The sequence below is a fragment of the Coregonus clupeaformis genome, chromosome 12 (assembly GCF_020615455.1).
Source record: "Coregonus clupeaformis isolate EN_2021a chromosome 12, ASM2061545v1, whole genome shotgun sequence".
NCBI lineage: Eukaryota > Metazoa > Chordata > Actinopteri > Salmoniformes > Salmonidae > Coregonus > Coregonus clupeaformis.
This window is the reverse complement of record NC_059203.1, coordinates 54,707,145-54,723,226: the sequence shown is the minus strand read 5'-3', so window position 1 is coordinate 54,723,226 and position 16,082 is coordinate 54,707,145. Positions and strand designations below refer to the sequence as shown.

Here is a 16,082-nt window from a genome sequence, read left to right as displayed (position 1 = left end):
GTACTGTCAAATCTTGGGTGAGAACCTCTTTCCCTCAGCCAGGGCATTGAAAATGGGTCGTGGATGGGTATTCCAGCAAAGGAGTGGCTCAAGAAGAAGCACATTAAGGTCCTGGAGTGGCCTAGCCAGTCTCCAGACCTTAATCCCATAGAAAATCTGTGGAGGGAGCTGAAGGTTCGAGTTGCCAAACGTCAGCCTCAAAACCTTAATGACTTGGAGAAGATCTGCAAAGAGGAGTGGAACAAAATCCCTCCTGAGATGTGTGCAAACCTGGTGGCCAACTACAAGAAATGTCTGACCTCTGTGATTGCCAACAAGGGTTTTGCCACCAAGTACTAAGTCATGTTTTGCAGAGGGGTCAAATACTTATTTCCCTCATTAAAATACAAATCAATTTATAACATTTTTGACATGCGTTTTTCTGGATTTTGTTGTTGTTATTCTGTCTCTCACTGTTCAAATAAACCTACCATTAAAATTATAGACTGATCATGTCTTTGTCAGTGGGCAAACGTACAAAATCAGCAGGGGATCAAATACTTTTTTCCCTCACTGTATGTAATCATGTAGCAACCAAAAAAGTGTTTAAAAAATCAACATATATTTTATATTTGAGATTCTTCAAATAGCCACCCTTCGCCTTTGACAGCTTTGCACACTCTTGGCATTCTCTCAACCAGCTTCACCTGGAATGCTTTTCCAACAGTATTGAAGGAGTTCCCACATATGCTGAGCACTTGTTGGCTGCTTTTCCTTCACTCTGCAGTCCAACTCATCCCAAACCATCTCAATTGGGTTGAGGTCGGGATTGTAGAGGCCAGGTCATCTGATGCAGTACTCCATCACTCAGCCTATAGGTGTGTTTTGGGTCATTGTCCTGTTGAAAAACAAATTATAGTTCCACTAAGCGCAAACCAGATGGGATGGCGTATTGCTGCAGATAGCCATGCTGGTTAAGTTCTAATTAAATGACAGACAGTGTCACCAGCAAAGCACTATCACACCACTTCCTCCATGCTTCACGGTGAAAAGCACACATGCGGAGATTATCCGTTCACCTACTCTGCGTCTCACGAAGACAGTGGTTGGAACCAAAAATCTCAAATTTGGACTCATCAGACCAAAGGACAGATTTCCACCAGTCTAATGTCCATTGCTCGTGATTCTTGGCCCAAGCAAGTCTCTTCTTCTTATTGGTGTCCTTTAGTAGTGGTTTCTGTGCAGCAATTTGACCATGAAGGCTTGATTCACGCAGTCTCCTCTGAACAGTTGATGTTGAGATGTGTCTGTTACTTGAATTCTGTGAAGCATTTATTTGGGCTGCAATTTCTGAGGCTGGTAACTCTAATGAACTAATCCTCTGCAGCAGAGGTAACTCTGGGTCTTCCTTTCCTGTGGCGGTCCTCATGAGAGCCAGTTTCAACATAGCGCTTGATGGTTTTTGCGACTGCACTGGAAGAAACTTTCCAGGTTCTTAATTTTCTGGATTGACTGACATTCATGTCTTAAAGTAATGATGGACTGTCATTTCTCTTTGCTTGTTTGAGCTGTTCTTGCCATAATATGGACTTAGCCCTATTTGGTAAAATAATATCTTCTGTATACCAACCCTACCTTGTCACAACACAACTGATTGGCTCAAATGCATTATGAAGGAAAGACATTCCACAAATTTACTTTTAACAAGGCACACCTGTTCATTGAAATGCAGTCCAGGTGACTACCTCATGAAGCTGGTTGAGAGTGTGAAAATCTGTCATCAAGGCAAAGGGTGGCTACTTTGAAGAATCTCAAATATAAAATATATTTTGATTTGTTTAACATTTCTTTTGGTTACTACATGATTCCATTTGTATTATTTCATAGTTTTGATGTCTTCACTATTATTCTACAATGTAGAAAATAGTAAAAATAAAGAAAAACCCTTGAATGAATAGGTGTGTCCAAACTTTTGACTGATACTGTATATATAACGGGAGTCTTTGTTTTAATGTATAATAAATCCAATGCTTTAATGCCTGCCATTGTATCCCTGGTTATTATGCCTGCTTGTGATCAAAGGTTCTGTCTGTTCTATTCTGTTAATAATAGTTATGGCCTTTTAACATCACATTAATTGGGGAGTGCTGAAGAATCATGTATAGCATTTGAATGTTGATGGGTTTTAGGGTCAGCACAACAAAACAATAAAGCCCTACTCTGATTATTAAACTTGTGTGTTATGGTTCTCAGTCCTGCAGGATCAGTATCTAATCTACCATGCCTTTTTAATGTATTGTGCTTTTTAAAGGTAGACTTCGCAAAATGATGTCATGAGCAGGACCAGAGATATTGAGATGAGCGAGATGCAACACTGCTCTCACAGTCACACACAGTATCTGCGCATGTGTACGGGTTCACTTTACGCTGCATACAGCGTGGTAGTCAGGGGACCAAAACAGCGGAGCACTTGAGCCTCGTGCTTCATCGCTTTTAGTTGTTGCTGGGGGCCATGACAATACACTTTGCTGTTTACATTCTGCATCTACATCATATCGCAGAGTCTAGGGTAGTGCCCTGTGTCATATACGTGTGTGGAATTGCAATCCATGTCCTCTAGGTGTCAACCTTTCACAGACATCCTGGAGTAGAGAGACATGCACAGAGTGAAAAGGGAGAACAAAAATGGGCCACTGGAATCAATCATGTCTACAGTCTAATGCTTTCAAACCTATTTATCCATCCTGAAGGGTTAGGGGGTTTATGTGCAGTCAGTCAGTGCCATGGTCTCCTGACTGGGATTGGCGGGAGTGGGCGATGGGACAGACAGAGGCGGGGAGAGGGGGCTTGAAGGCGGAGCGCTACAATGTGTCGCTCGGTCAGACGGTGCTGAAGTAGGACGCATGAGACTTGCGGATCGCCGGAGCAAAGGGAAATAGAGGTAAGAGCTACAAATTGATGCAAGTTGTTAAAACGAATATATCTACATATTAAATAATTGCAAAAACACAGAATAAGTGTATTTGTAATCATGTGCGCTTATTTTGATGAATTGTAATATTTGACTTCATCCAAGGTCAAGGGAGTAGTAGGTAGGCTACAGAGTTGTGGAAGTGTTTTGTCATGGTGGTGTGCGATATGAATCACTTATCAGTTATTTGAAATATGCTTATACTGAATGTATCCATCATCAGTACTGGAAGTTATAGCCTACCTCTACAACTTTTATCAAATCATGCAAACTCTCCAAGTTCAATAAAAGCATGGTCAATGCAAGCAGTTGTGACCTGTCAACTTTCTATAAACTAATCTTTTGTATTTTCCTTGCAATTCACGACATGATTGGGTCTTATGGAATGTAGTTATTGGACAGGTATTTTAATAATTTCATTTATTCCGAATGGTACTTTATGTGAAGATTGTTCTAAACTGACTTGAGGTTGTCTATTGGTTGTCTGTTTTTACTGGAGAGGGGCAATCTGCACTCCAGGGGGTGGGGTTATAGCTGGGGGCCATGACAATACAATGGAGAGGGGCTGGCCAACATAAATAAAACGAGAGAAAAGCGAAAGGAAAGAAAAATAAGTGTATTGTGCTTAGAAAAAGAGCGAGAGGGGAGGGGATTAGAGGCAGGGGGAGAAATTATATGCATGTTTTTTTTGTTTTTTTACATAGCGCTTGAAAACAAACAAACTGTGTTTAGTAGGAATGAGAGGAAGGATAAGGAGATATGGGGCTCTCCCCTTTCATGGTGGAGTTGTTCCCAAGTCCCTATGCTTTGGGGGAGGGGGTCAGTGAGGGCTGGGGAGGGGGGAGAAATGAAATGGGGTTGAGGAGGGGGGTGTAATAGCTCCCAGATGTGTGCTGTGAAAACATATGGTTTCCGATAGCCACTGTGATGCACAAGAGGAATGTCTGAACACACACACACACACACACACACTTTGGTGACATATACCTTCATACATACATGTAAACTCACACATTACAGCCAAGCATATGCACATGTAGGCCACACACCACACCTCATAGTATGAAACATCACATGTGATGACACTCACACATACACACACTGATGATCACACGATAACACACTCAGTGCACAAAAACTCACATAGGCTGAACTGTGATTGTGTGCAGTACAGTTAAGCAGAAGCGGAGGAGTATTTGCTCATTCTACAAGAAAAGTGCTCTCTGCTTATTAGAGAGAGAGAGAGAGAGAGAGAGATAGGTGAGAGGGGGAGTGGTTCAGGGATATGACAGAGGGTGACAGAGGGAAAATGAGAGACGTGGAGAGAGGGATATGAAAGATGGGGGAGGGTGGGGTGGAGGGGCTCAGTGGTTCTTTTCCTGGAATTTAGCCCCTGGTCTGTCTGCTTTAGAGCGTTTCGCAGTGGAACAGAGAAAATTAGAAAAACAGAGGGATTGTTAAGAAAGACAGACGTGCCACATTCTTGCTGTCAAAGTTTTCATTTTTCCCCTTGACTGTTTGGGGCCAGGGGAGGGCAGAATGGAGAAGAGAGTGGAGGAGGAGGAGGAGGAGGAGAGGTGAGTCCAGGGTAAAAGAGAACGGGAAGAGGTGAGGCTAGAATGCAAGACAGGAGAGATGGAAGGGAAAATACAAGAGGCCCATGGGTAAAAGAATGTCACAGTTGGGATTCTGAAAAGTGACATAGAAATACATCTATGACACGTAAACACTAGATCTCTCTATATCACTTGGAATCAGTAACCCCTTGTAGCTCAGTTGGTAGAGTACGGCGCTTGCAACGCCAGGGTTGTGGGTTCGTTTCCCACGGGGGGCCAGTATGAAAATGTATGCACTCACTAACTGTAAGTCACTCTGGATAAGAGCGTCTGCTATATGACTAAAATGTAAAATGTAATTGGAAATGTATAAGGTCTTCTCTCTCCTCCTCAAGGTCAGTCTACCTCCACACAGAGAGCGACCATGAGAGTCCTCCTACTGCTCTCCATGCCAGGTGAGTCTAGCACACTCACACTGAACACTATATAATATACACAACTCTACTGTAGTGTACACACAACAATAGACCAACCCAATACACATTCTATACAATACTGTTTTTCACATTGTGCTTAACAACACCACAAAACACTTGTCCAGCACCTTTGCCTAAACATTTAGCTAACTTTGCCTCAACAGTCCTTCTGCTAGCCCAGCCCCCCCTCTACCAAGAACACTTTCCTTTCCTGGGTGAGTTCATCCATGTCATCATTACACTGTCTGTCCACGTGTGCAAACATACCGTGACTCAGTACGGTCTCTCCACATCTAGTCATTATTTCACGTGTCTTTTGTCTACCCACCCAGAGGGTATACCATGTCAAATGTTCAATTTTACCAGGTAGATGGAAACACTTCATGTCCTGTGTATGGCATGGAGAGCAGTAGGAAGACTCTCATGGTCGCTCTCTGTGTGGAGGTAGACTGACACTGAGGAGGAGAGAGAAGACCTTATACATTTCCAATTACATTTTACATTTTAGTCATATAGCAGACGCTCTTATCCAGAGTGACTTACAGTTAGTGAGTGCATACATTTATTTTATTATTCATACTGGCCCCCCGTGGGAATCGAACCCACAACCCTACCAACTACCAACTGAGCTACATCCCTGCCGGCCATTCCCTCCCCTGGACGACGCAGGGCCAATTGTGTGCCGCCCCATGGGTCTCCCGGTCGCGGCCGGCTACAATTGGCTCATTCATCCGCCCTCTCTCCCCTGTAACTATTCCCCAGGTCATTGCTGTACATGAGAATGTGTTCTCAGTCAATTTACCTGGTAAAATAAATGTTTAAATTAATAAAATTAAAATAAATAAAAAAAATACAAAAGTATGTGGACACCCCTTCAAATTAGTGGATTTGGCTATTTCAGCCACAACCGTTGCTGACAGGTGTATAAAATCGAACACAGAGCCATGCAATCTCCATAGACAAACATTGGCAGTAGAATGGCCTTACTGAAGAGCTCAGTGACTTTCAACGTGGCATCGTCATAGGATGCCACCTTTCCAACAAGTCAGTTCGTAAAATGTCTGCCCTGCTAGAGCTGCCCCGGTCAACTGTAAGTGCTGTTATTGTGAAGTGGAAACCTCTAGGAGCAACAACGTCTCAGCCGCGACGTGGTAGGCCACACAAGCTCACAGAACGGGACCACCGATGACTGAAACGTGTTGCGCGTAAAAATGGTCTGTCCTTGGTTGCAGCACTCACTACCGAGTTCCAAACTGCCTCTGGAAGCAACATCAGCACAAGAACTGTTCGTCGGGAGCTTCATGAAATGGGTTTCCATGGCCAAGCAGCCGCACACAAGCCTAAGATCACCATGTGCAATGCCAAGCGTCGGCTGGAGTGGTGTAAATCTCGCCGCCATTGAACTCTGGAGCAGTGGAAACGTGTTCTCTGGAGTGATGAATCACGCTTCACCATCTGGTAGTCCGACGGACAAATCTGTGTTTGGTGGATGTTCAAGAGAACGCTACCTGCCCCAATGCATAGTACCAATTGTAAAGTTTGGTGGAGGAGGACTAATGGTCTGGGGCTATTTTTCATGGTTTGGGCTAGGACCCTTTGTTCCAGTGAAGGGAAATCTTAATGCTACAGCATAAAATGACATTCTAGAAGATTCTGTGCTTCCAACTTTTTGGCAACAGTTTGGGGAAGGCAATTTCCTGTTGAAGCATGCCCCCATGCACAAAGCGAGGCCCATACAAAAATGGTTTGTCGAGATCGGTGTGGAAGAACTTGACTGGCCTGCACAGAGCCCTGACCTCAACCCCATCTAACACCTTTGGGATGAATTGGAACGCGTACTGCGGGCCAGGCCTAATCGCCCAACATCAGTGCCCGACCTCACTAATGCTCTTGTGGCTGAATGGAAGCATGTCCCCGCAGAAATGTTCCAACATCTAGTGGAAAGCCTTCCCAGAAGAGTGGATGCTGTTATAGCAGCAAAGGGGGGACCAACTCCATGTTACTGCCCAAGATGTTTGACGTGCAGGTATCCACGTTCTTTTGGTCATGTAGTGTAAATAATGTAATTAGTATTTTGTAAATTCTTCAGTGACCACTTACTATCTCATCATTTGCTAACATCTTGAATATGAAGTCATGTAAAAAGACAATCTCCTGTACGTTTCCTCTCAATTTTGAAAGCAGGTGGTCGATGTTATACCCTTGCAACATTTGCAACGTTTTATGTGAAAACCCCACTGTGCTTGTTAGTCATCTGTCACACATATAGGTTTGCTTGCCTGTCTGTATCTCTGTCTGTCTGTCTGTCTGTCTGCTGTAAGTTTCTCACAATATGTTACCAGTCAATGTAACAAAAGCATGTCTCATACTGTACCTTTGTTCATTTGGCTTCACAGAGGACTATGACCCTGATTATTTTCCAGGTAAGATACTTGTGTGATCTTGTTACCTATATTACTATTACTAGTTTAATAATTCAACCATTTAAAAAAACAAGCACACATAAAACTTGAAAAAGCCATACATGCACATGAGTAAAATCATCGAGGATAACACACAATAAAGTCTGGGACTTACAGTGGCTTGCGAAAGAATTCACCCCCCTTGGCATTTTTCCTATTTTGTTGCCTTACAACCTGGAAATAAAATAGATTTTTGGGGGGTTTGTATCATTTGATTTACATTTACATCATTTAGCAGACGCTCTTATCCAGAGCGACTTACAAATTGGTGCATTCAACTTATGATAGCCAGTGGGACAACCACTTAAAAAAATAAATAAAATATGGGTGGGTGGGGGAGGGAGGGATTTACACAACATGCCAACCACTTTGAAGATGCAAAATATTTTTTATTGCGAAACAAACAAGAAATATAACAACAACAAAAACAGCAAACTTGAGCGTGCATAACTATTCACCCCCCCAAAGTCAATACTTTGTAGAGCCACCTTTTGCAGCATTCCTCAAGGCAAAACTGCTCCAGCTCCTTCAAGTTAGATGGGTTCCACTGGTGTACAGCAATCTTTAAGTCATACCACAGATTCTCAATTGGATTTAGGTCTGGGCTTTGACTAGGCCATTCCAAGACATTTAAATGTTTCCCCTTAAACCACTCGAGTGTTGCTTTAGCAGTATGCTTAGGGTCATTGTCCTGCTGGAAGGTGAACCTCCGTCCCAGTCTCAAATCTCTGGAAGACAGAAACAGGTTTCCCTCAAGAATTTCCCTGTATTTAGAACCATCCATCATTCCTTCAATTCTGACAAGTTTCCCAGTCCCTGCCGATGAAAAACATCCCCACAGCATGATGCTGCCACCATCATGCTTCACTGTGGGGATGGTGTTCTCGGGGTGATGAGAGGTGTTGGGTTTGCGCCAGACAGCGTTTTCCTTGATGGCAAAAAGTTCAATTTTAGTCTCATCTGACCAGTGTACCTTCTTCCATATGTTTGGGGAGTCTCCCACATGCCTTTTGTCGAACACCAAACGTTTTTGCTATTTTTTTCTTTAAGCGATGGCTTTTTTCTGGCCACTCTTCCGTAAAGCCCAGCTCTGTGGAGTGTATGGCTTAAAGTGGTCCTATGGACAGATACTCCAATTTCCGCTGTGGAGCTTTGCAGCTCCTTCAGGGTTATCTTTGGTCTCTTTGTTGCCTCTCTGATTAATGCCCTCCTTGCCTGGTCCGTGAGTTTTGGTGTGCGGCCCTCTCTTGGCAGGTTTGTAGCAAGGGGCTTCATAGCAAAGGGGGTGAATACATATGCACACACCACTTTTCCGTCATTTATTTTGTAGAATGTTTTGAAACAAGTAATTTTTTCATTTCACTTCACCAATTTGGACTATTTTGTGTATGTCCATTACATGAAATCCCAAAATCAAATCCATTTAAATTACAGGTTGTAATGCAACAAAATAGGAAAAACGCCAAGGGGGATGAATACTTTTGCAAGGCACTGTATTTCCATTGTGGTCCTCTTGAAACAAGATGGCTAGGCAAGATCGAACACGGTTGAACACATTATGACAACGAGATAATAAAACTAAAAACAAAGAAGAAGAACATCTATCTCATCATTGCAGTTACATCATAGGTGTCATTGATATGGGCACAGAAGACATCAAACAGTTCTTTACTTAATTTTTAAAGCTGCCCAGAGAGGACATCGTTTTTATGGGCGGAGGCAACTCATTCCACTCTGAGGCTCCAGTATACAAGAAAGTACCTTTTCCAGCTTTACTCCTGAACCTGTATAAGCACACATTAGCAACACCTTCTCTGGTGCTGTGATTGTGTGCATCCCTAACACGGGGAAAGTAATCAGTCAGATATCTGGCCGCAGAACCATAAATACTCCTGTAAACCAAACCCAGTCTAATCTGGGACACCCTAGCCTCAACAGGCAGCCAGTTGAGTTCCTGAAAGCAGCTCTTGCCTATGTGAGTACGTGGACTCACCTTCAATACTACCCTGATCAGCTTATTCTGGGCTATCTGGAGCTTCCCCTTCATAAGCTTAGATAAGCCCCCAAACCAGGAAGTACTAGTGTAGTCAAAATGTCATTGAATGAGGGCAGTGGCTAGCACTCATGGAGTCCTTATCAAGCAGCTTGGACTTTCTAAACAAAAACTTAGTCCTGGCATTAACCTTCCTTAGCACTTTAGTGGCCATGCTCACACCTCCCAAGCTTCCATCAAGGATGCATCCCAGGTAGCTAACAGAGGTTTTTGTAGTCAGCACCTCACCCCCTAACTCCACTCTGATTTCAGAGGACCTACTCAATTTAGGTCTGGACCCAAAAAGAATTGCCTCAGTTTTACCTAAGTGCAGAGATAGCTTATTATCTCCAAGCCATTTGCTAATGTTAGTAAGCTCTGTGCTAAGTATGCTCTCCAACATAGTTTTACTTTTGTGAGACGCCAGAAGTGTAGAGTCATCCACATAAAGGAAAATACGGCAAGAACAAGCATCTTTCATATCGTTAATATACAGTATAAACAGTAGAGGCCCAAGCACGCTCCCCTGCGGAACGACACAACTCATTGGTTTTGCCTGAGACAGTGAACCATCTACTACTTGCTCCCTACCTGATAAATAGGACTTTACCCAGCCTAGAGGGATACTGCTTAACCACAGTGCCTCCAGTTTGGAGATTAGGAGACAGTGATTAACTGTCAAAGGCCTTCTGTAGGTCAATCAATCTCTTTCCTGATGAAGTCAGTCAAGTAAAGTAGACATTAATCAGTGGAGTATGTCTTTCTAAAACCCGACTGAAAATCATACATTAGACTTTGTTTGTTGACATATTCATAAATTTGCTAATGTACAACTCTCTCCAGGATCTTTGATGTTATACTGAGGATAGATACAGGCCGATAATTCCCAGGGTCAGACTTTATCCCCTTCTTATACAGAGGTATAACTTTAGTGTGTTTCATGTCCCTGGGAAAGATGCCTTGTTCAAGAGAGAGATTAACGATATGTGTAATACAAGGGGCAATTTGCTCAGCAGAATCTATAAGAAACCTTGCAGGAATATTATCCAGTTTTGATAAACTGATGTAGAGAGCTTCACTGCCCTTTGATGATATACTGAAAAACTCTCTCTCTCTCCCTGTCAGAGAATCCTGACGCGGATGTCCAGCAGCAGGTCCTGTTACAGGGTCCTCGACCATTCCCTGGGCCTGAACGTCCTAGTCCATCTGGTACGTACGTCCACCTATCATTGTCTGCTGTTCAACAATTATTATGTACTGTTCAACATGTATTATCTACTATTCAACATCTACATCCACTGTCCTGTTCTTTTGTCACATTAACAGAAGTATTCCATTTAAATGTGAGTGGAGTTTCTATTTTGTGTTCCAGAGCCAGAGACAGAGCCCACAGAACCTGGCCCTCTAGGTAAGAAACATAGGGAAAGAGAGAGAGGAAGGGAAGGCCCGTTAAAGTGGTTGATGGGATGACTGACTTTGAGTTGAAGTATTATTGCGATATGGATATGTATTTTCTTGCATGGCTCACTTGTTTCGTGTTGTGTAGATTGCAGAGAGGAGCAGTACCCCTGCACCAGACTCTACTCAATTCACAAGCCATGCAAACAGTGTCTGAATAGCCTCTGTTTCTACAGGTATGCTACTGCACCTTAAAGCTGTTACCATGAGGGTATTGAAAGTGGATTTATAAAGTGTTCAATATCACACTGTAACCCCGTCCCTTTCTCCTCAGCTTGCAAAGGGTGTATGTGATCAACAAGGAGGTGTGTGTCAGGACCGTGTGTGCGCATGAAGAGCTTCTAAGAGGTGAGGTTAGCGTACATGTGTGTGCCTAATATTCTTGTTTATGGTGCACAACCCACTGTCCCTAATAAAGAAATGCACGAACACACACACACCCACACACAGACAGACACACTCAGACGTGGACAGTACAGGAGCAAACTTGTAACCCTTCTCTCTCTTTCTCCTTGTAGCTGACATGTGCCGTGACCAGTTCTCTCGTTGTGGTGTAGCTGCAGTGAGTGGCCAGTGTGGGTCACTGGGTAGCAGCTGTGGGAAGAGCTGTGGAGGCTGTTGAGAACATAGGACACATCAGAGAGAACCCCAGCCCAAATACTGCCACATCTCTAGGGTCCACATTCCACCCCCTACATCCTTCTCCTCCTCTGTCCATCTGTCCCATCCCTTTTCCTGTTTAATTTTTGACAGTATTCCACATAATCTACAGTACTAAAAAACGACTATTTGTTTATTTTCTCTACTTCTCTAGTGTATCTCCCCTCTCCTCCATTTTTTCATCTCTCTTTCAGAATTATACATAATGCGAAGTGGGATCAGTAGAACGTGTGTATGTAGAAATAAATATATTATTTTATACTCAACAGAACATTGATGACTGTATAACATATCTGGTGCTATAAAATCACTAACATACTGGTGCTAAGGAATGGAAAGCTATGGAATGGAAATCAGCACTCAGTCAGAGATGCACATAAAAAAAAAACAATGTTTTGATCTTGTTTTTTTGCCTTACTGTATCCTATATTCTACATCATTGTGTGGTGTTTGTTGTTTACTGTACCTGTGTTGAAATCATTCATAGTAATGAGGGAACAGCCAGAGTGGCAGCCACTGTGCACTGACCTCAACAACAGAGGCATTATCAGTACTCAATAATCATCCCACTGCCTCTGCACTTACTGGGTGGCGAGCAGCGACAATCAGACTTGAAGAGACGGGTTCTGACCTGACCCCTGATCCCTCTTGAAAGTGTTTTTGTGTAACACAGTCGGCCACGTGACTAGAGCTACGGTGGCTGGTGACCTTGCAGTGAGTGCATAGTTTCACATATCAGTGGCAAGAAGTGGCGGTGCACAAATTGTTACTGTACTACTGCTTTGTAAAACCCTTTCACTATAATGAAGGAGAAAAACATTAAAAACATTTTTTTACTACAACTTCAACTTGGAGTGATTTATTGTGATGAGTTTGTTTGTTGGCACTTTATGAGGATCAATCTGCCCTGTTGAGCTGGTTGTCATGGACACAAACAAACAGGCATTGTAGTCAAAGATCCTTTATCAACATTCATTTATTCCAGATACACAACTGTTCCCTCATTTTCAATTCCACATGATTGATGCATGTGCATTCAACCCTATACATAATCCTGATAGTTATCATTAATGTATCTCAATATGGGCTATTTCTACTTTGTTACAAGTATACTGAACAAAAATATAAAACGCAAGATGTAAAGTGTTGGTCCCATGAGCTGAAAAAAAAGCTCCCATAAATTTTCCACATGCACAAAAAGCTTACTTCTATCAAACTTTGTGCACAAATTTGTGTACATCCCTATTAGTGAGCATTTCTCTGCCAAGATAATCCATCCACCTGACAGGTGTGGCATATCAAGAAGCTGATTAAACAGCATGATCCTTAAACAAGTGCACCTTGTGCTGGGAACAATAAAAGGCCACTCTAAAATGTGCAGTTTTGTCACACAACACAATGCCACAGACGGCTCAAGTTGAGGGAGCATGCAATTGGCATGCTAACAGCAGGAATGTCCAACAGAGCTGTTGGCAGAAAATGTAATGTTCATTTCTCTACCATAAGCCGCCTCTAACATCATTATAGAGAATTTGGCAGTACATCTAACTGGTCTAACAACTGCAGACCACGTGTAACCACGCCAGCCCAGGACCGCCACATCCAGCTTCTTCACCTGTGGGATCGTCTGAGGAGGAGGAGGGGGAGGGGGATTGTGCTAAGGAGTATTTCGTCTGTAATAAAGCTCTTTTGTGGGGAAAAACTCGTTCTGATTGGCTGGGCTTGGCTCCCCAGCCTGCCAAGTCATGTGAAATCCATAGATTAGGGCTTAATACATGCATTTCAATTGACTGATTTCCTTTTATGAACTGTACCTCAAAATCTTTGAAATTGTTGCATTTATATTTTTGTTCAGTGTATATACAGTTGAAGTCGGAAGTTTACATACACCTTAGCCAAATACATTTAAACTAAGTTTAACACAATTCCTGACATTTAATCCTAGTAAAAATTCCCTGTCTTAGGTCAGTTAGGATCACCACTTTATTTTAAGAATGTGAAATGTCAGAATAATAGTAGAGAGAATTATTTCTTTCAGCTTTTATTTCTTTCATCACATTCCCAGAGGGTCAGAAGTTTACATACACTCAATTAGTATTTGGTAGCTTTGCCTTTAAATTGTTTAACTTGGGTCAAATGTTTCGGGTAGCCTTCCACAAGCTTCCCACAATAAGTTCGGTGAATTTTGTCCCATTCCTCCTGACAGAACTGGTGTAACTGAGTCAGGTTTGTAGACCTCCTTGCTCGCACACGCTTTTTCAGTTCTGCCCACAAATGTTCTATAGGATTGAGGTCAGGGCTTTGTGATGGCCACTCCAATACCTTGACTTTGTTGTCCTTAAGCCATTTTGCCACAACTTTGGAAGTATGCTTGGGGTCATTGTCCATTTGGAAGACCCATTTGCGACCAAGCTTTAACTTCCTGACTGATGTCTTGAGCTGTTGCTTCAATATATCCACATAATTTTCCTTCCTCATGATGCCATCTATTTTGTGAAGTGCACCAGTCCCTCCTGCAGCAAAGCACCCCCACAGCATGATGCTGCCACCCCGTGCTTCACGGTTGGGATGGTGTTCTTCGGCTTGCAAGTCACCCCCTTTTTCCTCCAAACATAACGATGGTCATTATTGCCAAACAGTTCTATTTTTGTTTCATCAGACCAGAGGACATTTCTCCAAAAAGTACGATCTTTGTCCCCATGTGCAGTTGCAAACTGTAGTCTGGCTTTTTTATGGTGGTTTTGGAGCAGTGGCTTCTTCCTTGCTGAGCGGCCTTTCAGGGTATGTCGATTTAGGACTCGTTTTACTGTGGATATAGATACTTATGTACCTGTTTCCTTCAGCATATTCAAAAGTTCCTTTGCTGTTGTTCTGGGATTGATTTGCACTGAGTTTGAAGGTAAGCTTTGAAATACATCCACAGGTACACCTCCAATTGACTCAAATGATGTCAATTAGCCTATCAGAAGCTTATAAAGCCATGTCATAATTTTCTGGAATTTTCCAAGCAGTTTAAAGGCACAGTCAACTTAGTGTATGTAAACTTCTGACCCACTGGAATTGTGATACAGTGAATTATTAAATAATCTGTCTGTAAACAATTGTTGGACAAAGTAGATGTCCTAACCGACTTGCCAAAACTATAGTTTGTTAACAAGAAAATTGTGGAGTGGTTGAAAAGCGAGTTTTAATGACTCCAACCTAAGTGTATCTAAACTTCCAACTGCAACTCTATATATATATATATACTGATTTTGTACGTTTGCCCACTGACAAAGACATGATCAGTCTATAATTTTAATGGTAGGTTTATTTGAACAGTGAGAGACAGAATAACAACCAAAAAAAACAGAAAAACGCATGTCAAAAATGTTATAAATTGATTTGCATTTATTTAGGGAAATAAGTATTTGACCCCTCTGCAAAACATGACTTAGTACTTGGTGGCAAAACCCTTGTTGGCAATCACAGAGGTCAGACATTTCTTGTAGTTGGCCACCAGGTTTGCACACATCTCAGGAGGGATTTTGTCCCACTCCTTTTTGCAGATCTTCTCCAAGTCATTAAGATTTCGAGGCTGACGTTTGTCAACTCGAAACTTCAGCTCCCTCAACAGATTTTCTATGGGATTAAGGTCTGGAGACTGGCTAGGCCACTCCAGGACCTTAATGTGCTTCTTCTTGAGCCACTCCTTTGTTGCCTTGGCCGTATGTTTTGGGTCATTGTCATGCTGGAATACCCATCCACGACCCATTTTGAATGCCCTGGCTGAGGGAAGGAGGTTCTCACCCAAGATTTGACGGTACATGGCCCCGTCCATCGTCCCTTTGATGCGGTGAAGTTGTCCTGTCCCCTTAGCAGAAAAACACCCCCAAAGCATAATGTTTCCACCTCCATGTTTGACGGTGGGGATGGTGTTCTTGGGGTCATAGGCAGCATTCCTCCTCCTCCAAACACGGCGAGTTGAGTTGATGCCAAAGAGCTCAATTTTGGTCTCATCTGACCACAACACTTTCACCCAGTTCTCCTCTGAATCATTCAGATGTTCATTGGCAAACTTCAGACGGGTCTGTATATGTGCTTTCTTGAGCAGGGGGACCTTGCGGGCGCTGCAGGATTTCAGTCCTTCACGGCGTAGTGTGTTACCAATTGTTTTCTTGGTGACTGTGGTCCCAGCTACCTTGAGATCATTGACAAGATCCTCCCGTGTAGTTCTGGGCTGATTCCTCACCGGTCTGATGATCATTGCAACTTCACGAGGTGAGATCTTGCATGGAGCCCCAGGCCGAGGGAGACTGACAAATCTTTTGTGTTTCTTCCATTTGCGAATAATCGCACCAACTGTTGTCACCTTCTCACCAAGCTGCTTGGCGATGGTCTTGTAGCCCATTCAAGCCTTGTGTAGGTCTACAATCTTGTCCCTGACATCCTTGGAGAGCTCTTTAGTCTTGGCCATGGTGGAGAGTTTGGAATCTGATTGATTGATTG

General features: G+C 42.9%; 1 protein-coding gene across 1 annotated transcript; it reads left to right on the top strand.

Moving 5' to 3' along the window:
- Positions 1–2,809: 2,809 nt before the first annotated feature.
- On the top strand, positions 2,810–12,436 carry LOC121577666 (microfibrillar-associated protein 2). Its single transcript, XM_041891435.2, has 9 exons — positions 2,810–2,920; positions 4,902–4,961; positions 5,147–5,197; positions 7,379–7,405; positions 10,602–10,685; positions 10,849–10,884; positions 11,023–11,110; positions 11,209–11,282; positions 11,453–12,436. Exons 2-9 carry the CDS (start codon positions 4,931–4,933, stop codon positions 11,554–11,556), a joined length of 495 nt encoding a protein of 164 aa, XP_041747369.1. The 5' UTR covers positions 2,810–2,920; positions 4,902–4,930; the 3' UTR covers positions 11,557–12,436.
- The last annotated feature ends 3,646 nt before the right edge of the window (positions 12,437–16,082 follow it).